This window comes from Haemaphysalis longicornis, unplaced genomic scaffold, assembly GCF_048455015.1.
Source record: "Haemaphysalis longicornis isolate Haplotype H1 unplaced genomic scaffold, Haemaphysalis longicornis Haplotype H1 scaffold_2, whole genome shotgun sequence".
NCBI lineage: Eukaryota > Metazoa > Arthropoda > Arachnida > Ixodida > Ixodidae > Haemaphysalis > Haemaphysalis longicornis.
The window spans coordinates 129,173,190-129,188,128 of NW_027526295.1; the positions used below are offsets into that span (position 1 = coordinate 129,173,190).

Consider the following 14,939-nt stretch of genomic DNA (forward strand, 5'->3'; position numbering starts at 1 on the left):
CCAGACTACGGATAGGCACTGTCGCAGATAGCAAGCACCCCTGCTTTGTTCGAGCCTTAATTTAGTGATTCTCCTTTGCCCCCCCCCCCCCCCCCCCCCCTCCTCGAAGCTGAAAAAGCTGCGAAAATAGTAGCAAGCACTGTGCTCCCTTTATGCACTTGCGAGCAAGAACTGCTCTTGACAGACTTTTGCTGTGCATATTTTATTCTTGAATGTGAACATTTTCGACAGAACTCTGTCTGGTTGGGTTAAACTTGAGGAAGAGGCAAATACGCCAACCAAGGGCGTTTATTGAAAGTTTTCGTGATTTGAGTTTGAAGGTGCCGCTCCAATGCGAGTAGTACATAGCACAGACAGCATGTTGTAATAAGAGCCGTCCAAGAACGTCAATAGATGAAGTCCTTGCACTTGCAAGTGGCTCATACTATGAAGAAAATTTTTCTCCTGTTGGTTTTGTTTCCAGTCATGGTAATCTGGTGTGTGTTAGAATTGAGAGCATGTTAGGTTTAAGTAACTCCGGTCCCAGTCACAACCCTACAGAAGCTGCAGGGAGCACCGAGTAATACATGTTGGCTTTGTAGAACCTCTGTACCAAAAATCATGGAATGCAAATGTTACCTGCCAGAAGCAAAATGAACACACAAGGCCCCTCTTTCAAGCTCAAGACTGTGTGCGGCGAGATTACAAGATGGCGTATCATTAATAAGTTGGCTGAGTGGGCAAGTAGCTCCATTTGGAAGAAATGCAGCACTGCGCAACAACACGCTCCCAAATCTTCCGGAGCTCCTTGCTAATAATCCCCTGGTAAGGGGCTTCATCTCTCATCCTGCTCTGCAGAACCACTGACTAGCCAAAAGCTCAATGCTAACTTCTCACTCGACCCTGCAGTAAAAGAAAAGGTGCACCCTTGCAATGGAGGCAATATTGGCTGCACACGCATGTTTGACAGCACAACCCCAACAACCCAAACTTAACTGAAAAAGTTACTGTAATCACAAGCAGTGGGCGAAATGAGGGTGCAAGCTCTGTCTCTCTCACCAGCATAGAGGAGAGCCGCAGGTCAGGCTTATCCGTGCCATAATCCTCTAATGCCTGGGCATAGGTCATTCGTGGGAAGGGTGTCGCCAGGGGCTTTTCCTGCTGCTCCCTGCCATGGGTGGAGGCGGAAGAACCCCGAAGCTGCAGCCAGCTGGCACACAGCAGGGCCTCGGTGAGCAGCATCACATCGTCAGCACTGCAGAACGACAGCTCCACATCAACCTGCGGGCATCGGCAGCCTTATTTCCACCGTCTCCCCTTGCGTCTTTGGAAGCCACGACAATTCTGCCCTTCCTAGCCACTGGATTATATTCACTAACCCATGTAACACATCAACTCAAATACGCCAAACAAAATCTCGTTTCAAATGTCAGTAAATGAACGCACCACCATTCATCACAGAAAAGCAAAATTCCTCGCTGCAGTTAAGTTGGCTCACATGCTTTGAAGGTAATACTTATCAAAGAATCCTTTATTAATACACCACATTTGTGTCTATTTCCTCGCCATTGTTTCTTCGCATTTTGACATAAAGTGCTTTGACCGGCTGACTGGCGACACTTCACGCCACGTTCCCCAGAGAGTTCTCCATGGCTGAGGTGTAGTACCTGCCAAACTTGCGTGCCGTCATGTTTACCTGTCACGTGACAGGATGTCAGCACCGCATCCACTAGGCTAACGTTTGTTTCGCTGTTGGCAACGCGCAGAGGTAGCGCGGTGGTAACATACTCAGCTCCTACTCTGAAAACCCAGGTTCAATCATCATACAAACTCAAATGTGTTTTTCTATTTACTGTTTACAGCGGCGGTGATTTTGTGTGGTGGAAAAAAGCAACAACAGAGCCAGTTTTTCGCACATATCGGGCCCTGAAGACTCTTTCCTTAAAAGTAAATGTGCCCCACCACAGACATAGGTGCATGGGACGGATTGTTCACTGACCTGCGTGAACTCGGGCTGCCGGTCGGGCCGTGCCCCCTCGTCCCGGTAGCACCGGGCCACCTGGAAGTACCGGTCCACGCCTCCGACCATGAGCAGCTGCTTGAACTGTGCGCGGCCACCCAAAAAGGAACAACCAAGGTACAGATCTTATGCCGAAACTATCACAGATATCAACAAGTGATCAGCACAAAGGATGCACACTTGGGCAACTTGCACCGACTCCATCTGCACACAGTAGGCTCAGCCCATTAGACAGACGACCACAGCCAAATGATTTTAGTACGCATTCGTTGTCTTGCAGTGGTACCACCCCCACCAAAACTCTGTTTTCTTGACGGAATTGTGATGACCACAAGTTTGTGATGACCACAGATAGACAGCACGAACTCGGCTGGCACGAAGTAAGTTTGCAAAGACTGTGCTGCCTGGGAACATCAAAATTTCTCAAGTTTTGGTGGTTTAATGCGCCATGGCTATTCCTGGGCTATATGAGGTGCGCTGTAGTGGAGGGCTGCAGGTTAATGTATGCAGACCACCTGGGTTGTTTAACGTGCACTGAAGTCTCGACACACTGACGTCTTCGTTTTTACCCTCCACAGAAAAATGGCTGCTGTGGCCAAAGTAGAACTGTTAAAGAATACTGTGCAAAGTCTCACCTGTTGGGGGCTCTGCACCAGAGCATAGAACTGGCCTGGAAGCCGTGTGGGCACCACATACTCCTGGGCTCCCTGGAGAGAACAACACATGTGACAGCCGTACCGGGGGTCAGCGCTACACCATTACCACTGCTGACATTTATTTCACCTTGGACTTACAACATCTCAAAGAGGCACCAAAGGGAGTCTTTAGATTACCAGGATAAAGTCTCGAATGCTTACGGCCACCTACCGAGTCGCTTCAGCCAGTGGGCACGCATTGTTTTTTTTTTTTTTTCAATTAAACAAAAATTGCCACAATATGAGTCGCTTTTGTTGCGCCACCATTCTCACCACTTCAGTGATGCTCACCAGAGGATGCACTATTTGCCTTTCTTCTGCCGTTCACGCCAAATCTGTTGTTTTTCTAGCCCAATTCGGACAAAACATAAAAAAAAAAGATCATGGAGGTTTAGATTGAGAGGAAGCGCAAAGCAGACGTGGCCAACGAGAACTGATGGGCCCAAATAGGGATGACTCTCCCGTTCATCCCCCTCTGCTAAAAATATAGAGCCTACGATTCATTTTTAATGAGGGATTTGCGGAACACGGGTGGCCGGCGGCCCCATTTCGTCAGCCTTAGTGTGTTATAGGCATGTACGAGCAGTTTCTCATTTGGCTAATTAACTAGGAAGTGTGAACAATTGCAAATTATAGAAGTTTGTTTCGTGCCCTCCTTCCACTGCATCCCTCTTTACAGAGTGGGAGGGCCCCGAATTTTTGCATTGCTTCTAGGCTAATTCACAGGAAAGCTAAAACTTGATAACTTCTTCGAAATACTGAAACAAAGAATGAAATCAGTCAAATAGCACTCTGCAGCCCCAAATAAGCAAAAAGAAATACCTTTGGTGTTTTTTTCAGTACCTCTTTCGACCACACTTTCACGACACCATAAAATGAAGCAATGGCTATGTTACGAGTTTCTGTATTCATTTAAACAAGTTTGCATTACAAAAATACAACAAAACTAGCTATAGGGATAAACAGCGACAGAATTGTTAGTGATAGAGTTATCAATCAATAGGTAATTTCAATAAACATATTTGCGGGTTTAAAACGGAGCAAGAGTAAGAACTGGGGCCTTGTACTTTGGCAGGCTGGGACTTGTCTTAATACATCAGCTTCCTATAGCAAGATTTTTCCTACCTGAATTTCTATCCTTTTACACCACATCCCTATGCCAATCTCGTTGCATGTAACTGAGCTGTGCCCGATAATAATACTCGCTACCACTACCCAAACCTTGGTTGCAATCGGGGCCCCGGCGGCACTTTGAGACAGCATTGTAGAGAATGCCGCTGCTAGTATCTGGAACATTTCTCATGTAACCAACCCACAACGATGCAGCACCGCTATTGCGGCAACTCTGCACAATACGATTGTACTTTGGGTGAATTCGCTATAGAATGTGGCCTAAATCTTTCCTGCTTCCCTTTTGTAAAATCCATTTACACTACCAAAATTCATCACTTCATCCCAATGCATCATCATCACTTCATCCCAATGCATCATATTAGCCCTGCTTCAGTGACAAACTTCGCCACAATCGCTACAGTGTGTCCACCACCTTGATTAGATTATATTCACAACATCAAGGACTAGCTTTGCATTGAGGCCCCAGGTATGTCCTGTAACTGCCAGTGCTTCCTTCCAACTCAACTTGCAAATATGTCACCTAAGGTTACCCACTAACAAACTGCATCACGGATCACACTTAGAGCTCTGCTCCATCGACTGCAATTCCTCCTGCACACGTAATGAACAACAAGTGCAAATTTATTTTAAAGATGAAGGCTGCTTGGCCTCGCTTAGCTTTTTTCACAGCTGAACAAAAAGCTTGTTCAAAGTTTTTGACTGTACAGTTTAGTTCAGGAGCTTGCTAACATTAAAAGAAATAAAAAGGAGGAGCAGCACCACTTACTCCAGGTGTCCTTTTGAACAGAGTTGGTGTCTCCACCTCTACAAAACCTGCAAAAACAAAAAAACATACGAGAAAAAGCTCTAGAAATATTTCATTATTAGGTTATAGTATTTTCATTGCGTGAGAGCAGTCTTAATGCTCAAAGAACTGCTTGCAAGCTGGTGAAAAGATTTTGCATTCAAACCGGTGCTAATGGTGCCAGAGAATGTACAGCCATCAGCTTAAGATCACACACCATGAGAATGGTGGCATAAACTAACCACTGCGATGCCTGGTTCCGTAGTACTACCTGTTGTTGAGACCCGTGCACTGCACAAGCATGGCCAATCAGTATTGCATGCATGCCACTATCACTTGCTTCTTCGTGACTGCCGCTAGCTTCATAAATCAGCGCCAGGAAAACTTTGCCAGTTAGGGGAACACAGCCTTGCACCGCCCTACCTCTGAAACAGATTTTCGGCTACTTCAGTATATGTTGCAGAGATATTAAAAAAAAAAAGCTATAAGCACAAGATAAGGACTAGCACACCAACTCTGCCTGTGGAAAAGTTACCACCGATTACGCAAGCATGCTCTTTCCACAGAAGGTGTTTAACCAGCAGCCTGAAAAGGCCAGAGAGTTTCCTTTGGCACCAATTTATCGGAGCATCAGGCAACCGCAAAAGAGCAGGCGATAGTGGCACGGGTGCTATACTGATAGCCTGCACCTGCACTGTGCACGGTCTTGACAGCAGGTACCTCACAGCACACTGGTTGGTTTTGGATACAGCTCCCACGGTCCGTAAACTTAAGCTCACGCTGGATGTGTGCATGTGCAAGAATTGCACACGGCTTGGATACCACTAAAGGCATTTCATGGCTAAAAAAAAAAGGCATACGATCAGCTCCCGGTGATGTGACTGGAACAGGAAGTATGTGATCCCAATGATTCTCCAAGGACAATACTGACTGAGATACAACTAAAACCTATTGCTTTACAACAAGTGAAAAAAAAACTTTGGCATAGGCATGTGCCAAAAGTGTGCATTTGGTCACTGGACTAGGACAGACAACTTCCCAGGTATACTAGAAAGGTACTGGCCTTTGCTATTTCTGGTAATCCTTCCCCCCCCCCCCCCCCACCTCTCGCCCAAGTAGACATTTGTCATGTGGTTTATATGGGCATGGTTCTGAAGCAGCCCCCACAGCATTGCAGTGAAATCTAGAAACCCTGACAAATCATTTTTTTCAAACTACAATACCACTATCGACCGAAGCTGCTGTAAAAGGCAAGCCCTATATATTTGAGGAAGTTGGCACCACTGTTTTAGAGCCGCATGAGCCCAAGTTTCAACCATACAGCACATATAATCGCGGCTCCTGTAAGTAAGAGCCGAGTCAGAGAAAGGAGACAGGAGGCAGGCAGTCAAAGTTGCACCTCCTACCACACTTGTCGGCCAGGAAGTTGCGCATGCGCAGCAGCATCTCCGAGCGGAAGCGCAGGTGGCGCTGCATCTCTGATGAGCGCAGGTCCAGGTAGCGGTGCCGAAGCCGCAGGGGTTCCCGTTTCTGCAGGGGGGAGGGGAGACAGCCCACGTTTACTTAAAGGAGGACTGACACCAATTTTCGGCGTTAATATTATTGCAGAGTTCACTTCCTTCACTCAACAGAATACCGTGGCTGAAATATGAGCGGCCTGCCACGCGAAGAACCTAGTTCAATTGGATCTCATTTATCGCACCGACGGAGCAGCGCGCGGAGCGGCACTCAGCAAATGGACATAGGGTAAGCGTGACATCACCCTGTGAAGCCAAAAGAAGTGACACGACAGCGCTCGTCAAAAACTCGTGACGTCACTTCACGCGTGCGGCCCCACGAGCGGCGAGCGGGCGCAACACCCTCTCAAGCAGGCACTGGTGACGTCCGCACAAAGCGGTGAGGTCAGGCAGGGAGTCTGTCATATGCGCCGTTCGGGATGAAAGCGCGAGAATTTGAAACAAACGATTTTCAGGCCGTTCAATGTAATTAACTATCGCACGCTGAAGTATTTGAAGTGCTGTTTCAGGTTCGCCAGACCATTAAGCATCGATAAAAGCAATAAAAACTCCCACCTCCCCTCGCGGGAACCCCTGTGTAGATGCGACGCATAGGCGGAGCGGCAAAGGAACCGCGTTTTATAGCGCGCATAACGTTGAGGGGACTGCGTAAGCCGGTCCCAGTCGATGACGACGTTGGCGTACTTGTAAAGCGGGGTGGACTCTAGGTGTTTGAGCCAAGCGTGGATGTTGCTTCGCCGGAGAACGGCACACCGGTTATATGCGCAGCGCGCCCGAAGGAGAGGAAACCGCGGAATAGAGAGTACTGCACATGCGCCGGCCCCAGCGCGTCTGCCGCGGCTCTGTCGCAACGGGCCGCGGCTATGACGCAACACAATCCAACACAATCCACTTTAATCCAATCCAATCCAAATACAATCCAATTCAATCCAATCCAAGCCAATCCAACCCAATCCAATGCCCCTCGCGAGAGAGTGTTCGCTATCGGAGAGGAGAGGGGTCGAGCGGCGGAGAGCGCAGCTGGCGCGGCGAGGAGAATGGGGGAGGGGTGGACAACGCCGACGACAACAACGACGACGACGCCGGAGGGACAAGGCGAGTGAATCAGATGCTCTGCATCTAAAAGTGTAACATAAAATTTTCGTGTCAGTGCTCCTTTAAAGGGACAGACAACCGATTTTTGTCGAGTATATATTCTCTATCCCAAATGAAAGGGCATCACTTAAAGCACCTTGACGAGGAACGGTTTTGCTGATAACGACCTAGAACTTTTTAAATTGAATTTTTTGATCTACGAGCCGTATGTGTCCCTCCCAAAACTAATGCTGGCAACCATGACATAGAGTAGCTTGGCAACATACTTTTGTCTGTATGCGAAATGAAAAACGATATTTAAAAACTTGTCCCCAGCTAAAAAAGTTTGAATCGCAGACTTTCCTGTTCCTTTATGTGTTTTTTTAATGCAAGGGTCTATTTTGCACGAATGCGCCATCTGTTGGGATAGACGATAGGTAGAATCTGGCTTCACGTTGTGGAGGCGGGAAGTTCGATTCTCCCCGGGCGCAACGTTTTTTTTTTTTTTTTAAGCTGCCGTTGGCGTATTTGGAGACTGAAATAAAATATTTTGGCAGAGCAAACGCCCCTGAATCAGACAGAATCGTCAAAGCTCCTTTGCTGGGTCTGTTTGCTGAACGCTGCCGTTGATTCTGGGCATGGTGGCTCAGTTAGCCCCACTTAGAGCAACCCAGCGGCGGCGGGCAGCGTGTCTTCAGAATTTTCAAAGTAATGTTTAGAAATACATATACTATTTAATTGTTGGCGTATTCATGGGAGGTTTTGGCCATTACTACACCAGGGTGGCCAATCCTGCTCTGGTAAGGGAGTGCATTACCGGCAATGGTCGCCGGGGTCAGGCCGCACCCCAAGCCCCTTTGGGCAATTCCATCAATACGCGGATTTTTTTTTTTTAAATCCGGTGGGAATTGTCCGGCACCGGGATTCGAACCACGGTCCTTCTGCACGCGAGACGGGTGTTCTACCTCTACGACAACGCTGCAACTAAAGCATAGCTGGCAACATAGACGAATACTATAGCATTAACGAAAGGGCAGCAGGTCTTGTAATTAGGCTAAATAAGAGGTACAAGCTCAAGGTGGTGCAGGGCTACGCGCCCACATCCAGCCACGACGACCAAGTAGTGGAACGCTTCTATGAAGATGTGGAATCGGCAATGGCTAAAGTAAAAACACAGTATACCGTAGTTATGGGGGACTTCAATGCTAAAGTAGGTAAGAATCAGGCTGGAGACAAGGCAGTTGGGAACTATGGTCTGGGCTGTAGAAATAGCAGGGGGGACCTACTAGTTGAGTTTGCAGAACGGAATAACCTACGCATAATGAATACCTTCTTCTGTAAACGGGAGAGTCGGAAGTGGACCTGGAGGAGCCCGAATGGGGAGCACAAAAATGAAATAGACTTCATATTATGCGATAACCCTGGCGTCGTGCAGGATGTGGAATTGCTCGGAAGGGTAAGGTGTAGTGACCACCGTATGGTAAGATCCCGAATTAGGCTAGATTTGAGGAGGGACCGCAACAAGCTAGTACGAAAGAAGCCGATAAATGAGCTAACAGTAAGACGTAAAGTAGAAGAATTCAGGATCGCGCTGCAGAACCGATATTCCGCTCTTAACGAGGAAGCCGAGTTTACGACGCAGGAAGCCAGCGACAACCTTACACGCATTATTACGGAGTGTGCAGTAGAAGTCGGGGGCACTATAGCTAGACAGGATACTGGTAAACTTTCACAGGAGACGAAAGATCTAATCAGGAAACGGCAAACCATGAGAATCTCCACCGCAGCTGACAGAATAGAACTAGCGGAGCTCTCCAAGCTAATCAATAAGCGGAAGACAGCTGACATACGGAAGTATAATATGGAGAGGATCGAATACGCTGTAAAGAACGGAGGTAGCCTGAAAGCAGTGAAGAGACGTCTTGGCGTGGGGAAAAATCAGATGTATGCACTTAAGGATAAGCAAGGCAATGTCATCACAAATAGGGATAAAATAGTCACAGTGGCCGAGGAGTTCTATAGGGATCTGTACAGTAGCCAGGACATACAGGATAATGCCGAACGAGACAGTAGTTCACAGGAGATAGACATCCCACCAGTAACGACCGAAGAAGTAAGGAAGGCTATGAAAGAAATGAAAGGGGGCAAAGCACCCGGTGAGGATCACATAACAGCAGACCTCTTGAAGAATGGCGGAGAAATTGTCCTTGAAAAACTGGCAAATCTGTATACGCAATGCCTAATGACCGCAATGGTACCGGAATCTTGGAAGAACGCGAATATCATCCTAATTCATAAGAAAGGCGACATGAAGGACTTGAAAAACCACTGGCCGATCGGCTTACTGTCAGTCGTCTACAAGGTATTTACCAAGGTAATCGCTAACCGAATTTCTGCAACCTTAGATTTCAGTCAACCTAAAGAACAAGCAGGGTTCCGTAAAGGTTGTTCAACAATGGACCGTATTCACACGATCAATCAGGTGATAGAGAAGTGCGCTGAGTATACTGAACCCCTATATATAGCCTTCATAGATTATGAGAAAGCATTTGACTCGGTCGAAACCCTAGCAGTCATTCAGGCATTACGGAACCAGGGGGTAGATGAGCATTATGTAACAATACTAGAGGATATCTACAATAGGTCTACAGCTACGATCATCCTCCATAGGGAGAGCAGTAAAATACCTATAAGAAAGGGTGTCAGACAAGGAGACACAATCTCTCCAATGCTATTCACAGCATGTTTACAAGAAGTATTCAGAACGTTGGATTGGGAACAGGTGGGTGTAAGGGTTAATGGAGAATACCTCAGTAACCTCAGATTTGCTGATGACGTTGCCTTGCTAAGTAACTCGGGGGACGAATTGCAAAGCATGCTTTCCGCACTGGGCGAACAGAGTAGAACCGTGGGACTGAAAATTAATATGCAGAAAACTAAAGTAATGATCAATAACCTCGGGACAGCACAGCGGTTTGACATAGGTGGCGAGGCAGTGGAAGTGGTAAGCGAATATATCTACTTAGGCCAAGTTGTGACCCCAGATCCAAACCATGAGGCAGAGATAATTAGAAGGATCAGAATGGGGTGGGGTGCATATGGCAGACATTCTCAGATAATGAATAGCAGCCTACCATTGTCGCTGAAGAAGAAAGTGTATGACAGCTGCATCTTACCGGTACTCACCTACGGGGCAGAAACTTGGAGGCTCACTAAGAGGGTTCAACTTAAATTGAGAACAACTCAGCGGGCAATGGAGCGGAAAATGATAGGTGTAACATTAAGGGACAGGAAGAGAGCGGAGTGGGTCAGGGAGCAAACTGGTGTTAAATACATATTAGTAGAAAGTAAGAAGAAGAAATGGACGTGGGCAGGACATGTAATGTGAAGGCAAGATAACCGCTGGTCATTAAGGGTAACAGAGTGGATCCCTAGAGAAGGCAAGCGTTGCAGGGGGCGGCAGAAAGTTAGATGGGCAGATGAGATAAAGAAGTTTGCAGGGATAAATTGGTCACAGTTGGCACAGGACCGAGGCAATTGGAGAATAATGGGAGAGGCCTTTGCCCTGCAGTGGGCGTAGATAGGCTGGTGATGATGATGATGATACTATTTAAGCTTGTACAAATACTTGTGTTAAAAGGTTTTCAATACGTAAATAAACGTTCCAGCAGTTACAGTAGCTGCTAGGTTTGCAGGTCACGTGACAGGGACACATATTGTAGTGTCAAGTTTCGACACTACGAACCGCCACCCTTCCGATTTCAGGAAGTTTGCTGCCAAATTAAAATTATTTCCGCCAGTTTGTTTAAAAATTGCTTGTGGTTACCGGGCTATATAAAACGCTGGCTTTCATATGAGCTAGAGAACATATACGCGAAAAAAATCGGTTGTCTGTTCCTTTAAGGGGGGACACTGCTCTTAAAATAACTTCTTTTAATTTTCAAGTAAACTCTGTGAAACTCGTCAGTCTTGCTGTTTTTTTCCTGCTGATTTCAAATATTCCATTATATTTTCATTTGGTCAATTAGTTCCCGAGATGATTAGAGAAGATTAGCCAATTTTGGTGGCACAATGAACAAAACTTTGTGGTGACAAAACTGTAATTATTGCATCTTCCAATACTATGAACCTTGGTGAACGCAATATACGAAGCGGTTTTTTGATGCATCACTTGGAACTAATTTCACAGCTCATTAAAACTTTGGTAGCACCAGTGGCAAGGAACTATTCCAAACACCCATTTCAAACACCAAACTGCTAATTTTATCGGTAATGTTTTTTCAAAGATGCCTTTTGTGATAGACATCACTACTGTTAAGTTATCGTGGAGGTGGACGCTGTAAAAACGAAGAAGCTCCATGGACACAAGGTATGAAGATGAGGGTAAGGAATCTGAAATCTTTGTTTGTTGAAATGTGCCTAAATCTGTAAAGACCTGCACTACCACCCTTGTTTTATGTCTGCAGGCTCAGGATGTCATACCTTTTAAGAAAATAAAGAAACAATTACTACATGAAAAACTAATTTAATTGTCTAATTTTGCAATTAATTTTCAAGCTTGTACATTAATAAATACTTGCACTATCAGCTGACTTTATCACTTCTAAGCTTATAACGTCCAAAAATGCACAAAAACACACAGAAAATAATTTTTAATTAGTGCTGGAAACAAAAATACTAACCCTGAAAGGGCTAGGGAGCCAAACTAGAGGATGGCGATTCTTTGATTGCCACGAGAGTCCGGCCCCGCCGACATGGTGTACATGAGCCGATTGGTGCATCGTGTACTAGCCTCATTCACAGGTACTGAACGTGCCTAGAAAAAGCTGCCTCTGTCGCAGTAGGTCCGTGTTTTTCCCTTTCCAAGCAGCGTGACACTCATTCAAGTGTTTCCGCATCTCAGCCATGAGCGATGCTCAAAATCATCCTGAATAGTGCACCTTGATGCCCCCCTACTGACATATCCTGAAATAATAGCAGAGTGCCATACTTGCTGGTACTCCCTGGGCAGGAAGGGGAGGTCCGACCGTGCTGGGTTGAGTGGCCGCAGTTCCTGGCACACCACTTCCACGCTGCCAGTGTCCATTTGCTGTTGGCATAAGAAAATGGGGCAAGGAGGAGAGGTCATTCGTGTTACGAGAACAAGGATCATCAAAATGTCTTGAGCACTGCACGGCTAAATTGTATGGAACAATGGCAAGGACTGCAAGACTGTTTTCTCTGCCAATCCCTTTCTTCCCCCTGTAACAAGAGCTACGTGCGGTAGGAGCAGTGAGAGAAAAGAACTGGCACTCCGCTCTGGTTTCCCACCCACTGCATTTCAACAAAAAGAAATTGGCCGCGTATCTGCTCCTTCGTTGCAAATGTCGTTAAAAGACGATAGTCTTTGTAGACATTTGCCAAGGAAATGTCCCCCTTTACTTTCCCGCTCACATCTCATGCTGTTCCTGTTCTGTTGCGCTCATCCCAAGGTAAACACAGCAAAGGTTTGCTCAAAGCGATTTGAATTTACCGCTTTCCACTGCTACAGGCCGGGTTCCTCGATGCCAGCGTTACAGTACAGCGGAGACGCGCGTGAATCGAGGCGGCCGACTTCAAGGTTTATAGAACCGCGTTGCCGTGCTCCACGTGCGTTCCAAGCAGAACGTGGAACCTAGCTAGTGGAACCTTTCGTTGTTGTTGCCGTGTGATTTCTCATACACCGCCAGTAGGTGGCGCGGGCAAGAGGAGGCGGCAGTTTTCTGCAGTAGATGTAGAATATCGTTTGTATCGGAAAACCAAGCATCCATGAATTTTTTAATAAGGAACCCCGTAAATATCTCGTGTGTATTAATTTTCGGTCTTATATTTGTGTAATGCCTTGTTCATGTTCAACAAAGTTGACAAGTATGAACACATAATCCGGGCTTAGACGCTCACATTTGGCTGTGAGTATACTATTGCGCAGTATACATTTTACTTTGGCAGGGAGGCTGAATCGAGTCACAGACAGACAGGCACATAGACAGACCAAAATTTCTGCGTTTAAGTAGCCCAAGAAAGACTATCGTCTTTAAAAATTGCTGCGGCTTAGCTCAGCCTACCCTGCGTATGCGAACTAAAAGCTTGGCTTAGCCTGGTTTCACTTGATTACCCTTTGATTTAATTGTAATTAGTATACTATTCGTCCAACGCCTGTCTTTCTCTACGATTGTGGTCCCACTTCCGGTGTTTTCAAAGCTGAATGGCTTGCCTGGCAATACTCACGGGGCGGTCAGACGCCGCTTGCTTCAGATGGCGCAAAGCCTCTAGCTCCTGCACTACACTCAGAGAAGACGGCCAAGCCTCACTCACATTCATGGCCAACCCAAGCTCGCTTGCACGCGGCGAGTCACGTGGTCACGCACGAACCAGCTGCGGAGAGCACATGCACTGAGCCAGCAGTGGTAGCGGAGGCAGTACTACAGCGGTACGGTGTAAGGACTATCGGCAGAGCTCGGCCCGGCAAGTCACGTGATGCGCTGCCAAAGATACGGAGCAGCTGCGGTCAAATGAAGGTCAAATTTACCATGACGGTGAAGTCGCTCGTTGAGATTAGTAGAGCTTTGCTTTAAAAACGCACATGAAATCGGCCCCTGTACAGCCTACAACACCTGCCTGAGTCAAAAAGCAAAAAAGAAAAAAGAAAACTGAAGGAGCGGTCTTGCGTCCCCACTGACCGGGTTGCACTGGTGCTGAGGTCTGGCAGCCACTTGTCCCGTCACCTGCACGACTGACTCCAGGGGCAGTGACTCCAGCTGCGTCCTCATGGTCTCACTCTGCGTTCAAGAAAAAAGGGAAGAAGAGTATGGATGCGCTCTTTTTCCGTTCGAGCATGAAGCAAGCTGGATATGTGGATGTCTCCAACACACCTCTCCAGATGTAGAAACAAACAAAATGACCCACTGAAATAACCTGCACTTTTCCTCATAACCAAGAAACTGAACATCCAGGCCACTCAGGAACAGCACTTCCCGGGCACTTTATTTCTGGAGCATAGCTTATCAGCCCTGTGACTATTTCTGTCACTCACAGAAATAGCCAACCTGATTGATTGAATGATTGTGGAGTTTAATGCCCTGAAGCTGCACCAGGGCTATGAGGCATGCCGTACTGGAGGGCTCCAGATTAATTTTGACCACCCGGCAATCTTTAACGTGCGCCAAAATCTCGACACACGCCTCCATCAGAAAAGCAGCCACTGCAGCCGAAATCATTTTTGTGTATGAAATGAGAAGGACCCACGCTTGCTTCAGCTAACACTGTGCTGCCTGCTATGGTATAGAACTGCATCTCCTTCCAAGAAGGGTATACTTGCAATGCCATTTTGCATCTCTTTTTATGTTTTTTTTTCTGCAAAGGAGAAGTGAAAGAGTGCCTAGGAAAAGAGAAAAGTAAATCGCATTAAAGGAGTTCTGGTTGGAGTCTCATGCAGATGGGAGCGCCATCATTGTTGACCTTTGGTTTACGCCCTCCTTTTAATATTGTAAGGCCCAGATCAATGCCTCGTGATGTACAGAACTGGGCCGGTGAGCAAGGCTGTTTTTACGAACCTTGCTGACTGGGTGAGTGATGGATTCAAAAATGATACAAAATCAAAAGTTTTTTAATACTTGAGATGGCAACCCTATACATGGGCTAACAAGCAAACAATAATTTCATGCCACTTACGAGTTTCCTGTATCTCAGTAACATTAAAAATAACGGCACTATGAGCA

At 46.6% G+C, this 14,939-nt stretch overlaps 1 protein-coding gene across 2 annotated transcripts in view; it reads right to left on the reverse strand.

The window, feature by feature from the left end:
• The window catches only part of LOC144169209 (aspartate--tRNA ligase, mitochondrial-like), a 59,340-nt gene that overhangs the window by 34,338 nt on the left and 10,063 nt on the right, over positions 1 to 14,939 (reverse strand). For both annotated transcript variants that reach the window (XM_077698250.1, XM_077698249.1), the window contains exons 3-9: positions 13,902 to 14,000; positions 12,194 to 12,292; positions 6,019 to 6,142; positions 4,595 to 4,641; positions 2,635 to 2,706; positions 1,979 to 2,083; positions 1,039 to 1,260 (exon numbers count right to left, since the gene is read on the reverse strand). In XM_077698250.1, the coding sequence (XP_077554376.1) occupies positions 1,039 to 1,260; positions 1,979 to 2,083; positions 2,635 to 2,706; positions 4,595 to 4,641; positions 6,019 to 6,142; positions 12,194 to 12,292; positions 13,902 to 14,000 (768 nt within the window). The remainder of the gene's footprint in view (positions 1 to 1,038; positions 1,261 to 1,978; positions 2,084 to 2,634; positions 2,707 to 4,594; positions 4,642 to 6,018; positions 6,143 to 12,193; positions 12,293 to 13,901; positions 14,001 to 14,939) is intronic.